This window comes from Oncorhynchus keta, chromosome 22, assembly GCF_023373465.1.
Source record: "Oncorhynchus keta strain PuntledgeMale-10-30-2019 chromosome 22, Oket_V2, whole genome shotgun sequence".
NCBI classification, from domain to species: Eukaryota; Metazoa; Chordata; class Actinopteri; order Salmoniformes; family Salmonidae; genus Oncorhynchus; species Oncorhynchus keta.
Genome location: NC_068442.1, coordinates 21,401,616 through 21,417,157, shown reverse-complemented (window position 1 = coordinate 21,417,157; position 15,542 = coordinate 21,401,616). Strand labels below are relative to the sequence as shown.

The 15,542-nt window shown below is 45.8% G+C and overlaps 1 protein-coding gene across 1 annotated transcript in view; it reads left to right on the top strand.

The window, feature by feature from the left end:
- The window catches only part of LOC118400839 (otogelin-like protein), a 64,264-nt gene extending 54,755 nt beyond the window's left edge, over positions 1 to 9,509 (top strand). Inside the window, 13 exon segments of the mRNA XM_052474893.1 lie at positions 118 to 330; positions 2,191 to 2,295; positions 2,389 to 2,496; positions 2,649 to 2,750; positions 2,856 to 2,960; positions 3,137 to 3,177; positions 3,279 to 3,342; positions 3,424 to 3,602; positions 5,187 to 5,291; positions 5,405 to 5,524; positions 5,597 to 5,642; positions 7,705 to 7,784; positions 7,862 to 9,509. Of these exon segments, the coding sequence (XP_052330853.1) occupies positions 118 to 330; positions 2,191 to 2,295; positions 2,389 to 2,496; positions 2,649 to 2,750; positions 2,856 to 2,960; positions 3,137 to 3,177; positions 3,279 to 3,342; positions 3,424 to 3,602; positions 5,187 to 5,291; positions 5,405 to 5,524; positions 5,597 to 5,642; positions 7,705 to 7,784; positions 7,862 to 8,062 (1,469 nt within the window). The 3' untranslated portion in view covers positions 8,063 to 9,509.
- The last annotated feature ends 6,033 nt before the right edge of the window (positions 9,510 to 15,542 follow it).

Sequence of the window (15,542 nt, the reverse complement as noted above, 5' to 3'; positions counted from 1 at the left end):
GTAGAAAGTTTTCTAGTATGTCAGCTCTATGAGCTTGTGCTCTGTATGACTCTTGTTATGGTTCTGCTTCTGTGTTTTTTAGAGTGTACTGATACGTGTGTCTGTGTGTGTTTGTAGTGTGTACGGATAACGAGGGATCTCCGCGGGCCCCTGGGGAGGTGTGGAACGGGTCATTGCGTGGCTGCTGTCTGTTCCGCTGCCTGGAGAACGGTTCTGTGGTGGCAGTAGAACCTGACTGCAGCTTTAGTCCCACTCCGCTGTGTGAGAGGGAGGGAGAGTACGTACTGGATGTCCTGGAAGAGGGGGCCTGCTGTCCCAAGAAGATCTGTGGTGAGGACACACACACACATGCATGCTTAGACACCTACATATACCATCGACTCTCTCTCTCTCTCTCTCAATTCAATTCAAGAGGCATGGGAAACATATGTTTACATTGCCAAAGCAAGTGAAATGGATTAACAAAATGTAAATAAACAATACAAAGTGAACAGTATTACACTCACACAGGTTCCCAAAGAATAAAGACATCATATTATGATCTATATACAGTGTTATTATGTCTATATACAGTGTTGTAACGTTGTGCAAAAAGCTCAAATAAATACACTTAAATAGAGGTTGTATTTACAATGGTGTTTGTTCTTCACTGGTTGCCCTTGTGGCAACAGGTCACAAATCTTGCTACTGTGATTGCACACTGTGGTATTTCACCCAATAGATATGGGAGTTTATCAAAATTGAATATGTTTTCAAATTCTTGGTGGGTCTGTGTAATCTGAGTGGAACATGTCTCTAATATGGTTATACATTTGGCAGGAGGTTAGGAAGTGCAGCACAGTTTCCACCTCAATTTGTGGGCAGTGTGCACATAGCCTGTCTTCTCTTGGGAGCCAGGTCTGCCTATGGCGACCTTTCTCAATAGCAAGGCTATGCTCACTGAGTCTGTACATAGTCAAAGCTTTCCTTCATTTTGGGTCAGTCACAATGGTCAGGTATTCTGCCACTGTGTACTCTCTGTTTAGGGCCAAATAGCATTCTAGTTTGCTCTGTTATTTTGTTAATTCTTTCCAATGTGTCAAGTAATCATCTTTTTGTTTTCTCATAATTTGGTTGGGTCTAAATGTGTTGCTGTCCTGGGGCTCTGTGGGGTCTGTTTGTGAACAGAGCCCCAGGACCAGTTTGCTTAGGGGACTCTTCTCCAGGTTTATTTCTCTGTAGGTGATGGTTTTGTTATGGAAGGTTTGGCAATTGCTTCCTTTTAGGTGGTTGTAGAATTTAACAGCTCAGTTTTGATCATTAGCGGGTATCGGCCTAATTCTGCTCTGCATGCATTATTTGGTGTTTTACGTTGTACACGGAGGATATTTTTGGTATTTGTCCCATGTTGTGAATTCTTGGTTGGTGAGTGGACCCCAGAACCATAAGGGGCAATGGTTTCCATAACTGATTCAAGTATTTTTAGACAGATCCTAATTGGTATGTCAAATGTTATGTTCCTTTTGATGGCATAGAAGGCTCTTCTTTTTTTATTTAACCTTTATTTAACCAGGCAAGTCAGTTAAGAATAAATTATTATTTACAATGACGGCCTACACCGGCCAAACCCGGACGATGCTGGCCAATTGTGCGCCGCCTTATGGGACTCCCAATCACGGCCAGTTGTGATACAGCCTGGATTCAAACCAGGGTGTCTGTAGTGACGCCTCTAGCGCTGAGATGCAGTGCCTTAGACCGCTGCGCCACTCGGGAGCCCCTTGCCTTGTCTCTTAGATCATTCACAGCTTTGTGGAAGTTACCTGCGGCACTGATGTTTAGGCAGAGGTATGTATAGTTTTTTGTGTGCTCTCGGGCAACTGTGTCAAGATGGAATTTGTATTTGTGGTCCTGGCAACTTAACCTTTTTTGGAACACCATTATTTTTGTCTTACTGAGATTTACTGACAGAATCTATGCATAAGATCTAGGTGCTGCTGTAGGCCCTTCTTGGTTGGGGACAGAAGCACCAGATCATCAGCAAACAGTAGATGTACTGGTACTGTAGACTGTTCTAGTGCCCTCGCCAATTTGTTGATATGTATGTTGAAGAGGGTGGGGCTTAAGCTGCATCTCTCTCTCTTTCTCTCTCTCTCTCTCTCTCTCTCTCTCTCTCTCTCTCTCTCTCTCTCTCTCTCTCTCTCTCTCTCTCAGAGTGTAATCTGACCATCTGTGAGAGTGAGGCTCCGCCCTGTGAAAATGGGAACCGGCTGGTGATTGGTTACAGTGCCTTGTCCTGCTGCCCAGAGTACCGTTGTGGTAGGTACTGAACCAAAAGATAATAGCTTTAATCATTCACTGGTATTGTTAGGTGTGGTTTAATAACTGAGTCCTGTGATTGGTCTGTCTCAGAGTGCGACCCCCATGCCTGTCCCCCCGTCACCGCCCCTGACTGCAGAGAAGATCAGTTCCTCGTGGAGGTCCGTGAGGACAACTCCTGCTGTTACTCCTTCCTGTGTGGTAAGGTCAGACCTTCTACTGCTTCCTGGGTCGACCGTCTCCGTCCAACATTACTGTAGCTGAACTTTGGGTAGATGTTGCCCTTAAGTAGAGGACCGACGATCGCCCAAAAACAGTCAGTGACCAACGGTGTGTGTGTCTTCTCTCTGCAGTGTGTGAGTCATGTATCGAGCCCGTCCCGGCCTGTTCCGATGGCGAGATATTAGCTGTGAATCTAAACACCACTAACAGCTGCTGCCCTCAATACCACTGTGGTAACATTATACTCTACACACTATACAAGCTGTACAGACAACACACATTCATGTACACACACACACACAGGGTTGATGTTTACAGCAGTGTTCTCCTGTGTGCAGTGTGTGATGTGAACCTGTGTCCTGAGTCGTCTCTGACCTGCTCTCCTGGCCTGTCTTTGGTCCAAACCACCCACCCTGGACACTGCTGCCCCGACCACCGCTGTGGTACACACACACAAACACACATTTTTGCAAACGCAATAGTTGCACACACACATTTAAATGCACACACATACCATCATGCCCAGAACTGTGTCTTTGAAAAATATTGTAGTCCAAACAGAGCATGGTTCTAGGCCTCCAGTTCTGTAGTGAACAAACAGTCTCTCTTCTTCTCTCAGAATGCCAGTGTGAGGACAGCTCTCTCCCAGTCTGTCAGGTGGTGAGTCAGTCAACTTCAGGAATATTCCTGTTTGTGTGTGCAATGTGCATGTGTGTGTGTGTGTGTTTGTGTGTGTCATAGTAACGTCTCTGGTCTCTCAGGGGGAGGTACAGGTGGAGGTTCCAGACAGCAGAAGCATCTGTGGCTGCCCCCGCTACACCTGCGGTAAGTACACACACATACACACACACTATGCACAAACACACCCTAGGCTACTAACCCCTGACCCCTGATCTCTGTGTGTAGAGAAGGCAGAGGTGTGTGTGTTCCAGGGAGTCACGGTGCTGGGGCCAGGGCAGAGCCTGATTCAGTACTATGAAGGAGAGCTGTGTTACACCGTACACTGTCTGACACACCGTGACACACACACCGGATACTACGCCATGGACGTGTCCGCTGTCAACTGCTCTCAGAAGTGTGGCCCGGTATGTCTCTCTCTCTCTCTCTCTCTCACACACACTCCAAACTTCCATCCAGATCAGAGTTACGTAAACCCTTCTGACTTCTCCCCCCCTTTCTGACTCCTCTCCCCCTTCTGACCCCCCCCTTCTGACTCCCCCCCTTCTGACTTCTCCCCGCTTTCTGACCTCTCCCCTCTTTCTGACCTCTCCCCCCCTTTCTGACTCCTCACCCCCTTCTGACTCCCCCCTTCTCACCCCCCCTTCTGACTCCCCCTCCTTCTGACTCCCCCTCCTTCTGACTTCTCCCCTCTTTCTGACCTCTCCCCTCCTTCTGACTTATCACCTCTTTCTGACTTCTCCCCCTTTTTCCGACTTGTCCCCTCCCCTGACTTCTCCTTCTGACTTCTTCCCTCTGACTTCTCCTCCCTTCTAACTTCAACCCCTCCTCTGACTTCAACCCCTCCTTCTGACTTCAACCCCTCCTCTGACTTCTCCTCCCTTCTAACTTCAACCCCTCCTCTGACTTCAACCCCTCCTTCTGACTTCAACCCCTCCTCTGACTTCAACCCCTCCTTCTGACTTCAACCCCTCCTCTGACTTCTCCTCCCTTCTAACTTCAACCCCTCCTCTGACTTCAACCCCTCCTTCTGACTTCAACCCTTCCTTCTGACTTCAACCCCTCCTTCTGACTTCTCCCCTCTCTTCTGACTTCTCCCCCCCTTTTTGACTCCTCTCCCCCTTCTAACCCCCCCTTCTGACTCCCCCTCCTTTTGACTTCTCCCCTCTTTCTGACTTCTCCCCCTCTTTCTGACTTGTCCCCTCCTCTGACTTCTCCCCCTCCTTCTGACTTTTTCCCACCTCTGACTTCTCCCCTCTTCTGATTTCTCCCCCCTTCTGACTTCAACCCCTCCTTCTGACTTCTCCCCTCCTCTGACTTCTCCCCCCTTCTGATTTCTCTCCCCCTTCTGACTTCTCCCCCTTTCTGACTCCTCTCCCCTTCTAACCCCCTTCTGACTCCCCCTCCTTCTGACTTCTCCCCTCTTTCTGACTTCTCCCCCTCTTTCTGACTTGTCCCCTCCTCTGACTTCTCCCCCTCCTTCTGACTTCTCCCCTCCTTCTGACTTCTCCCCCTCCTTCTGACTTCTCCCCTCCTTCTGACTTCTCCCCCCTTCTGACTTCTCCCCCTCCTTCTGACTTCTCCCCTCCTTCTGACTTCTCCCCCCTTCTGACTTCTCCCCCTCCTTCTGACTTCTCCCCTCTTCTGATTTCTCCCCCCTTCTGACTTCAACCCCTGCTTCTGACTTCTCCCCTCCTCTGACTTCTCCCCCCTTCTGATTTCTCTCCCCCTTCTGACTTCTCCCCCCCTTTCTGACTCCTCTCCCCCTTCTAACCCCCCCTTCTGACTCCCCCTCCTTCTGACTTCTCCCCTCTTTCTGACTTCTCCCCCTCTTTCTGACTTGTCCCCTCCTCTGACTTCTCCCCCTCCTTCTGACTTCTCCCCTCCTTCTGACTTCTCCCCCTTCTGACTTCTCCCCCTCCTTCTGATTTCTCCCCCTCCTTCTGATTTCTCCCCTCCCCCCCCTTTCTGACCTCCCTCCCACCTCTCAGCACCAGCTTTACGCAGCATCGTCAGATCCTCAGGTGTGCTGTGGCTCCTGTAAGAACGTCTCCTGTTCCTTCAACAGCCACAACAGAACCACTGAGGTCTTCACTGTGAGAACACACACACACACACACCACCTAATACTGCCAAACAGACACAAATAATCTACCTAACACACAGGAAAATCCTGGATGAATAACTTTGACGGTGTGTGTGTGAACAGGCGGGGAGCTCCTGGGTAGATAATTGTACACGGTACGACTGTGTGGAGACGGCAGGGGGAACCGTGGTGCTGGCCTCAGGGGTGGTCTGCCCCCCCTTCAATGACACAGAGTGCACTCAGGTAAACACACACACACACACTAACATTCACACACAATGAGGTCTGTCTGTAACCTTTTTTCAATCATTGCAGAATGGGGGCGTGGTCCAGAGCTATGTGGACGGCTGTTGCAGAACGTGTAAGTGACCGATCACATTTGCTTCTCATATGCTTTCAGCTGTCAACCACAGGGGTGGGCAGGGCATTGCCTGGCAACGGTTGGGCTTATTGGCTGACTGGTTGGGGGGGTGTGGCCTGTAGCAGCCTAAAGCAGAGTAAAAGCTTGTGGTTGGCTGGCAACAACCAGCATGAATCACTACACAACCCAGCAGCCTCTGCTGTAGGGGTGGTCCTTGATCTGCCTGATGGTCCTGATACACTGTCATGATAATATTGAAGAAGGATTTTACTGTTGATTGGAAAATACTTTATTTAGTGGATAAATGATCATAATTCACAGTTATCTGGAGATTAACAGCATGCAAACAGTGGTCCGTCCTACCACTCCAATTTTCTTTTAAACTCAATGATGCTAATAATAAACTGTAGCTAAACAGACTCTGTGAATCCATAAACTACTTAGATGTCCATAAGAGGAAGGCAGTTTGTATTTTAAGTGAACTGCAGTGTTGGGAAAAGTATCAATTTGTCATACTTGAGTAAAAGTATAGATACCTTAATAGAAAGTTACTCAAGTAAAAGTAAAAGTCACTCAGTAAAATACTACTCGAGTAAAAGTTTAAAAGTATTTGGTTCTAAATATACTTAAGTATCAAAAGTAAATGTAATTGCTCAAATATACTAAAGTATCAGAAGTATAAATCATTTCCAATTCCTTCTTTTAATAACATGGTACCATTTTCTTGTTTTTAAAGTGTATGGATAGCCAGAGGCATACTCCAACACTGAGACATCATTTATAAAAGATGCATTTGTGTTTAGTGAGTCTGCCAGATCAGAGGCAGAAGGGATGACCATGTGTTGTCTTGATAAGTGCTTGAATTGGACCACCTGCTAAGCGGTCAAAATGAAGTACTTTTGGATGTCAGGTAAAATGTATGGAATAAAACTACATTATTACTACTTAAGTAGTACTTTAAAATATTTTGTACTTAAGTACTTTACACCACTGGTGAACTGTCCCATTAAACACAAATTGTGCATGTAAAGGTGAAGAACACAGACCCAGTCTGCTCTCCCAGTAATACAGCAGCTCTGCATCCTTGTCCGCTTGCCTGCTTTACCAGTTTGGCCAATGGGAATGCTTGTTTTTGTTACATTTTGGCCAATGGTGATGCTTGGTGTTTAGTTTGGCCAATGAGAATGAGCCTTGGTGCATCAGCGTGTGGTAATCCTGAGTGTTTGGCCATCTGGCTGTCTTCCACAGTCTCAGAGAACATTGTCTGGCTCACATGGCTGTGCATGCCACTGCGCTGATTCCTCTGTGTGTTTTCAATGTGTTCTAAACCAACGTTAACCTGTGTGTTCTCCTATCGTTCTCCTGACGTTGTTGTTCCTGCCGCTGCTCCCAGGTTCTGGAGTCGGTGTTATACCGTTTACCGTTAACCCCGTAACCCCCACTGGTAGTACTAACTGTGACAAAGGTACCACGACCTCTCACCTTTCATCTTTAACCTCTCACCCCATAACCCTCACTGGTAGTACTAATTGTGACACAGGTACCACGACCTCTCATCCTTCACCTATCACAGTGTGTGTTTGTCTAGTCCTAACCCTACCACACCATACATATAAACTACAGGTCAAGGTTCACCTAACATTCCTCAGGACAAAACCCCATTCCAATGTGTCAACATGTTATTGCTGTGCTGAATCCTCTATGTGAGTAAGAATCATCCCCATTCCTTCACATATACAGAGAGTTTGGCCAAGTGTAGAGCTGGATGCCATGTTGCTACCTCTCAGCATTCCATCATCCCCCACCCCTCTGCCCCCTGTGTCTTATCCCCGATTGGCTAGAGTGAGTTTAAGTTCAGGCCAGTGCCCAATGGGAGCTGGGTCTCTGGCATGATAACTGCCCCCCAGTCAGCTGGCTGTCAATTAAACTGAGCCACCGCTGCTAGGCAAAAGAGTCCTGCTCAATAGGCCTTTTACTGTGTGAATGACAGGACTCTGGGGCTGAAAGCTGTGTGTGTGCTTGCGTGTATCTCAGCGTTTCTTCTGTGTGCGTGTGTGTTTAGGTAAGGAGGACGGTAAGATGTGTAAGCGTGTAGCAATCCGAACCACCATCAGGAAAGACGACTGCAGGAGCAACGCACCGGTAAGAGAGAGACAGTATCAATAAGATGTTTTTTTTACGGAGTATAAAATCTTACCACCCCTCTCTCTCTCTCTCAGTTGACAGTGTATTCGTGTGATGGGAAGTGTCCGTCTGCCACCATCTTTAACTTCAACATCAACAGCCACGCCCGCTTCTGTAAGTGCTGCAGAGAGAGTGGACTACAATCCCGCTCCGTCACCCTCTACTGCTCACGCAATGCTACCCTGGTGGACTACAGCTTCCAGGAACCTCTAGACTGCTCCTGCCTATGGAACTAATGAGATCTACTGTAATCCAGGGGTAGGCAACTAGATTCAGGAGGATGGTCAGGGGCATGGAAAATAATTATAATAATTTGTACACTGTACACAGGTACCTACACACTGAAGAAGGCTGTAAAGACTAAACATCTGTGTACGCTATCCCTGATGCAGTAGAAAAATGTAACATATTGAATAATGAACTAAGCTTTATGCAACATATTTTGTGAACCCATTACACCTCTTTGTTTGTCTGAATTCACAGGTTTTATGCACCAGCCAAGCTTCTGGAGAGCGTGATAGTTCTCTTTTGATTAGTTACACTGCAAATTGACCACAACTAAGCCAAAAAATAAATGCTATTTGAAAATAACAATCATTTCATACATTGAGACATGTTTTTTTTGTGGGAATACTTGGAAACATTTCCTAAACTAAACTAATTTTTAGCTGAATTCCTGGTGATTTTACAGTCTTTTTTAACGTAAAACTAAAGTCTATCGACCCTGATCTAGTCAATGTGAGCTCCAGTATGGCAAACAGTAGGTTGGACGGAGGATGGAAGGTTAGAGGTCAGACAGGTGAAGCGTCCAGGTAGGCGAGTTCTTTAGTCTTCCTTCAGTCTGTTGTTGAAGGGTGTATGCTGGCCTGTTGTAGTGACCTGTCATTACAGATGTGTAGGGCTGTAACCAGTTCCTCCTGTACTATGATAACACTAGTCCTATCTGTACTGCTGTAGCCTACTCCTCCTCGTGTGTAACACGAGCTAGTCCTCTCTGGCTTTATAATGTTCAGATCAGTTGGTCCCAGCTGACAGGAGTACTGCTGATTTAGTATGTCAGTGATCTAGTTCTCTCCTGATGACATGTTTAATATGCCGCTAATATTTGTCTTAGAACAAAAAACATTCATTACAAATGTAAATCTTTTATACAAAAGTATTTGGATTTAAATCAATGCATTATTAATCCACCTAAGCATCTGGAAGTAGATGATCTGTAATTCTACAGAAGGCTGTATGTGCTGTGTTGTTTATTGTGAAGCATTGTGCCAGTAATCATACATTATCTGCTGTGTTGTTTATTGTGAAGCATTGTGCCAGTAATCATACAGTATGTGCTGTGTTGTTTATTATGAAGCATTGTTCCAGTAATCATACAGTATGTGCTGTGTTGTTTATTATGAAGCATTGTGCCAGTAATCATACAGTATGTGCTGTGTTGTTTATTATGAAGCATTGTGCCAGTAATCATACAGTATGTGCTGTGTTGTATATTATGAAGCATTGTGCCAGTAATCATACAGTATGTGCTGTGTTGTTTATTATGAAGCATTGTGCCAGTAATCATACAGTATGTGCTGTGTTGTTTATTATGAAGCATTGTGCCAGTAATCATACAGTATGTGCTGTTGCCATCACACAGATGTTAACACTCAGAATAGAACAATAAAATACTCAACAGTGTCTCTGACTGGTTGGTGTTTTTTTTGCATGAATGAAAAACTTTCCATCCTCCTCCACACACACACTCCCCTGCTGACTCAGTGTGTTCAATGCTGATGTGTGTTTGTGTTTCTCTGGCCTAGTAGTGTGTAATTATTGTGTGGAGGTCTGTGTAACAATGTGTGTGTATATACACTGAGTGTACAAAACATTAGAAACACCTTTCTAATATTGAGTTGCGCCCCCCTTTGCCCTCAGAACAGCCTCAATTCATGGACTTTACAAGGTGTTGAAAGTGTTCCACAGGGATGCCGGCCCATGTTGACTCCAATGCTTCCCACAGTTTTGTCAAGTTGGCTGGATGTCCCTTGGGTGGTAGACCATTGTTGATACACACAGGAAACTGTTGATTGTGAAAAACCCAGCAGTGTTGCAGTTCTTGACACACTCAAACCACCTGGCACCTAATGCCATACCCCGTTCAAAGGCACTTAAATCTTTGTCTTGCCCATTCACCCTCTGAATGGCACACATACACAATCCATGTCTCAATAGTGTCAAGGCTTAAAAATCATTCTTTAAACTGTCTCCTACCCTTCATCTACACTTATTGAAGTGGATTTAACAAGTGACATAAATAAGGGATCGTAGTTTTCACCTTGATTCACTTGGTCAGTCTATGTCATGGAAACAGCAGGTGTTCCTAATGTTTTGTACACTCAGTATATAATTACCATCTAAATAAAACATGTTAATGACACTTCGTCATCAGTAAAATACCAGTGACCTCCACCAGGAAGAAGTGAAGTATTGAAGAGACAGGAAACCACATTGATCCGTCATTGATTAGTGATTGATCAGTAAATTATTAATTTTTTATCATTCGCACAGACCACTAGCTCACATTCAACTACTCGCTATTCAGCTCTCTCTACACTCACTCTCTCTCATACACACACCGACTGTTTTGATCTGCCGTGTGGAACACACAGCAGTGGAGTTGGTTAGAAAATCACTGCATCAATACAGCCCAGAAATTAATCGACTGAACAGTGGGTGTGTGTGTCTGTGTGAGAAAGAGAGAGTGGTCCTAAATGCACTAGAGAATAAATCTGCAAAGAGGCTGAGGTATATGGAATGTTGTCTATCTGGTCTACTTTAAGTTCTTTACTTTCACCCCGTTCTTTCTCCCTATCCTTCTCTCTCCCTCTCTTTCTTTCTCCCTCTCTCACCAGGAGTTGCTCTCTGTGTGGCTGCAAGCCTGTTTGTCATAGTAACCGGCTCTTATCCCAACAAAGAGGAAAGGGCGGCAGGGCAGAAAAAATTGGGCTGAACGACACACAGACTGATTGAATTGGACTGTGCGTGTCTTCACACGAGGCTCTGCTTCTCGGTATGCTGCTGCGGAGCGCTAAATTCAAAGTTGTGTTGCATCACTAGGGAGGACTCCTCGGTACAGTTCAGCTGTGATTACACTCCTCCTCCTCTTACACAGAACACTGACAACCTCAGTCCTCACTGAAGCCACTGCACATTACCTCACTCTTCAGTACATAGATGAGATATCCAAACAGACAGGTTTTCTGATTCCAAAGCCATATTGATATTGGATGTATGCATGTTGTGGTACTATCTTTAGAGGATAGTGCATGTCACTCCTGTTGTGCACTGATGAGAGGACCAGGCTTCCCAATGGTTGGAATGGTGCATGTGTGGCTGCTGATAGGGTTCATCCAGGTAAGACACACACACACAGTTTCTAGCTATTAGTTTTAGGTGAAACAGTTATCTATCACAGCTCTCGTTTAACAGTCTGTGTCAAAGTCAAATTTTACACCTATAGTCTGAGCGATTTATAGAATGTCTATGTATAGAACGTCTCTCTCTTTCCCCTCTCACTCTCCCTCTCTTTCCAGGTGATCAGTTTCTCTTGTGTCCAGTGTGCCGAGTTGGCGGTCGTGGTTGTTGAGGTTATGTTTGGCCGCTTCCCCTCTGGTCCAGACTGCTACACTATCTCCTACAGAACGGCACACAACCTCATGGTCAGAACCCACCCACCATACAACCATCACCCAACCTCATGGTCTGACCACACAACCACTGGACAACCACAAACATATCGCAACCACTAAACCACTCTCTGTCCTCGCCCCTTCAGGTGTGGCTTGATCCTATTGGCCGCTCTGAGTGTTCACCTGACTGCAGGCTGCTGCTGCAATTGGCTGAGGAGCCAGTAGGAAGTGACATCACATGGAACGCTATAAAAAAAACGCCACACTGGAGACTAAGACCTTTCATATTGGTGAGCCTAACCTTGACCCCTAACCTCTATAGTCCCGTTATACAACAGACTTTAACAGATAATGGATGAAAAGGAATGGTTTACTGTTTCACAATTAGACTTGTGCAGTTGTAACAGGTTCGTGTGTGTATGTGTGTGTGTGTGCATGCGTGCGTGTGTGCGTGCATTTGTGTTTGTTTATGTGTGCACTGTGTAGCTCCTGTCCCCCTCTCCTCTCTCCGTGTCGAGGTGACCACCACCAGTGCTTTGCTATCCTGCACCCTACAGAACCAACAGACTCTCACTGCCCTCACTCTTCACAACCATGCACACCAAACACACACACACACAACTCCTCGTACGCAGTGAGATGTCTGCAGCCTGGAGCACACTACAGCATCACAGCAGAGTTGACCACGCCCTTCACACACCTCAACATCAGCCTCACCCAGAGACTACACACCACCATGGAGACAGGTATATTTTTACATTTTTTCCCTTTATTTAAGCTAGGAGTCAACATTGAGACCAGGACTCTTTCATAAGGGAGTCCTGCATATACAATGTCATGAGACAAAATCACAAATCTAATACAATATAAAACAAGTAAAATACAACATAAATATTCAAGAAAAACAATTGCATTCCTCAATAAGAAGGTTCCCAATCAGTATTTGAAATTGCTCGAGCAACAACAGAACATCCAGTCGTAATACATTTTGTAATTGGTGCCAGCAATGAGGTGCTTTAAAACTAAAAGTAGATTTACCTAGTTTGGTGGAGACCCGAGGAACCTCAAGAGTTAACCAACCTTGTTAACGGGTTTGGTATCTCATATTTTAATAGTGAAGTTAGGTGAGTTGGAATGTTGTGTAGTAGAGCTTTGTAAACAAAATGGGAATAATTAAGTGATCTACAGGACTTTAATGAGGACCAGCCAACCAGATTCAGATTCACATCAACTGTATTATCCCACCAGGGGGAAACTCATTTGGTCATGACACAGGACTGATTGTAGCGCTCACCTTGTCTTCTCCGGACAAGCTTTTTTCCGGATGCCCCAAACAATCGGAAAGGGGATTCATCAGGCTTCTTTGCTGCCCTTCTTGACACCAGGCCATCCCCCAAAAGTCTTCACCTCACTGTGCGTGCAGATGCACTCACACTTGCCTGCTGCCATTCCTGAGCAAGCTCTGTACTGGTGGTGCTCCGATCCTGCAGCTGAATCAACTTCAGGAGACGGTCCTAGCGCTTGCTGGACTTTCTTGGGCGTCCTGAAACCTTCTTCGCAACAATTGAACCGCTCTCCTTGAAGTTCTTGATGATCCGATAAATGGTTGATTTAGGTGCATTCTTACTGGCAGCAATATCCTTGCCTGTGAAGCCCTTTTTGTGCAATGCAATGATGACGGCACATGTTTCCTTGCAGGTAACCTTGGTTGACAGAGGAAGGACAATGATTCCAAGCACCACCCTCCTTTTGAAGATTCCAGTCTGTTATTCGAACTCAATCAGCATGACAGAGTGATCTCCAGCCGTGTCCTCGTCAACACTCACACCTGTGTTAACGAGAGAATCACTGACATGATGTCAGCTGGTCCTTTTGTGGCAGGGCTGAAATGCAGTGGAAATGTTTTTGGGGATTCAGTTCATTTGCATGGCAAAGAGGGACTTTGCAATTCATCTGATCACTCTTCATAACATTCTGGAGTATATGCAAATTGCCATCATATGAAAATTAATATTTGTGTCATTCTCAAAACTTTTGGCCACGACTGTAGTGTCTGCTGCAATCTGGTAAATGGTGTGACCATAGTCAAGAACAGGGGAGTTGACTGTATAATCTTCTTCCTGCTATTTAGGCAAGAGGCAAGATCTATGAAAAAAAAATAACACACGTAGATGTAATTAACGTTGACTGCTATATGTCTGAGTTGACTATTGTCTCTCCTCAGCCCAATGTCCTATTGGTTGGCTGGCGAGCGGAAGGAGCTACTATATTGTGAGTAGGCAGAGCCTGTCATGGGGCGACGCCCAGCAAACCTGTATGGGCGTGGCTTCAGGAGGTCACCTGGTAGACGTTAAAACAGACAGACCTCCTCCTCCTCTCCTCTCACCTACTGCTCTGGACCGCTCTCAATGACAGAAAGGTAACACACACACATAAGCGTGTGAGTGAGAGAAACGGGCTGTGTTAGCATGAATGGTGTCTGCTTTTCTAAACAGGCAGACACATTAGTTTCCTTCTTACAGAGGAGCGTGTTAGTCTGTGATTTAAAAATGATTATTGGGACATTCTCAGCGTGTCTGTCTGACACAAACACACACAATGTCACGTTCTGACCTTAGTTCTTTTGTTATGTCTTTGTTTTAGTATGGTCAGGGCGTGAGTTGGGTGGATTGTCTATGTTTGTTTTTCTATGAATTGGTATTTCTGTATTTGTCCTGGTATGGTTCTCAATCAGAGGAGGCTGTCAATCGTTGTCCCTGATTGAGAATCATACTTAGGCAGCCTGTTTTCACCCTTGATTGGTGGGTGATTATTTTTCCGTTTCAGTGTGTGCACCATTCAGGACTGTTTCGGTTTTCATTTTGATTATCTTATTCTTTTGTATTTTGTATTCATTAAATTACATTATGGATACATACCACGCTGCATTTTGGTCCTCCGATCCTTCCTACTACTCCTCCTCAGAGGAGGAAGTTGACAACCGTTACACACAAAATGTTTTTGTTGTTGTTGTTTTTCTTCACAGGATAAGAGGTGGCCCCATTCGTCCGATGGCTCCTCCTACAACATGGCTAGTGCTATCATTATCGCTGCTAGCCAATCAGATGGACTGTTTTGCCCTGCAGAAGAACTCTACTGGACCCGGCTACTTTCTTACGCCGTTCTTCTGCCACATCCTTTTACCCTTTATCCGTCACTGGGAAAGTATGCATTAATACAGTCAATACCCAAGTAAATATACAACCAATACCTCTTTACCACTGCCAGACACACATTAACCCTATCTCTCTCTGTCTCTCTTTCTCTCTCTCTGTCGCTCTCATTCCCTCTCTTCCCTCGTTTGTTCACCTTTGAACTGCTGGATGTAACAGAGAGAAAAGCAGATATCCACTGGAGTGACGTCACCCCCCAGCTCTATGTCCAATACAAGGTTCAGGAGGAAGGGGAAGAAAATGGGGAAGAGGAGAAAGAAAGGGAGAAGAGAAGTGCAAGTCGTGTCCCAGTGTCCCTATTGTCCAGAGGGCTGAAGGTGCCAGGTCTGTCCCCAGGGAAGATCTACTCTCTGTCCCTCAGAGCCTCTCACCTCGCTGGGGCCGCTTGAAGCCTTGGGAACACGCACATCACTCACACACGGCCCCTTCCCCCTCGGAACATCACCATTTGCTATGTGACAGTCAGATCACAGTAAGCTGGACGGCCCCAGACTCCCAGCATGCTGTGCTGTTCCTGGTTTGCTGGGGGGATGTAGCTTCAGGCCAGGAGAGGAGAAGGGGTGTGGCCAGCAGTTCCAGGTCGACTGTGATTGAAGGACTGGAGGGGTTCAGGAAGTACAGGGTCAGAGTTAACACACAGAACATGATGTGGCAAGTAGTGGAGGAACTGACCATACACACTGGTATGAAACTCTGTGTTCGTGTAATTCTTTAGGTGTGCTTCTGCGTGGTTGTGTGTGTTACAAATATATTGAGTGTGTGCTTATGTGGTTCTGTACAGTATATTGACTGTGTGTGTGTGTGTGTGTGTGTGTGTGTGTGTAGCGCTG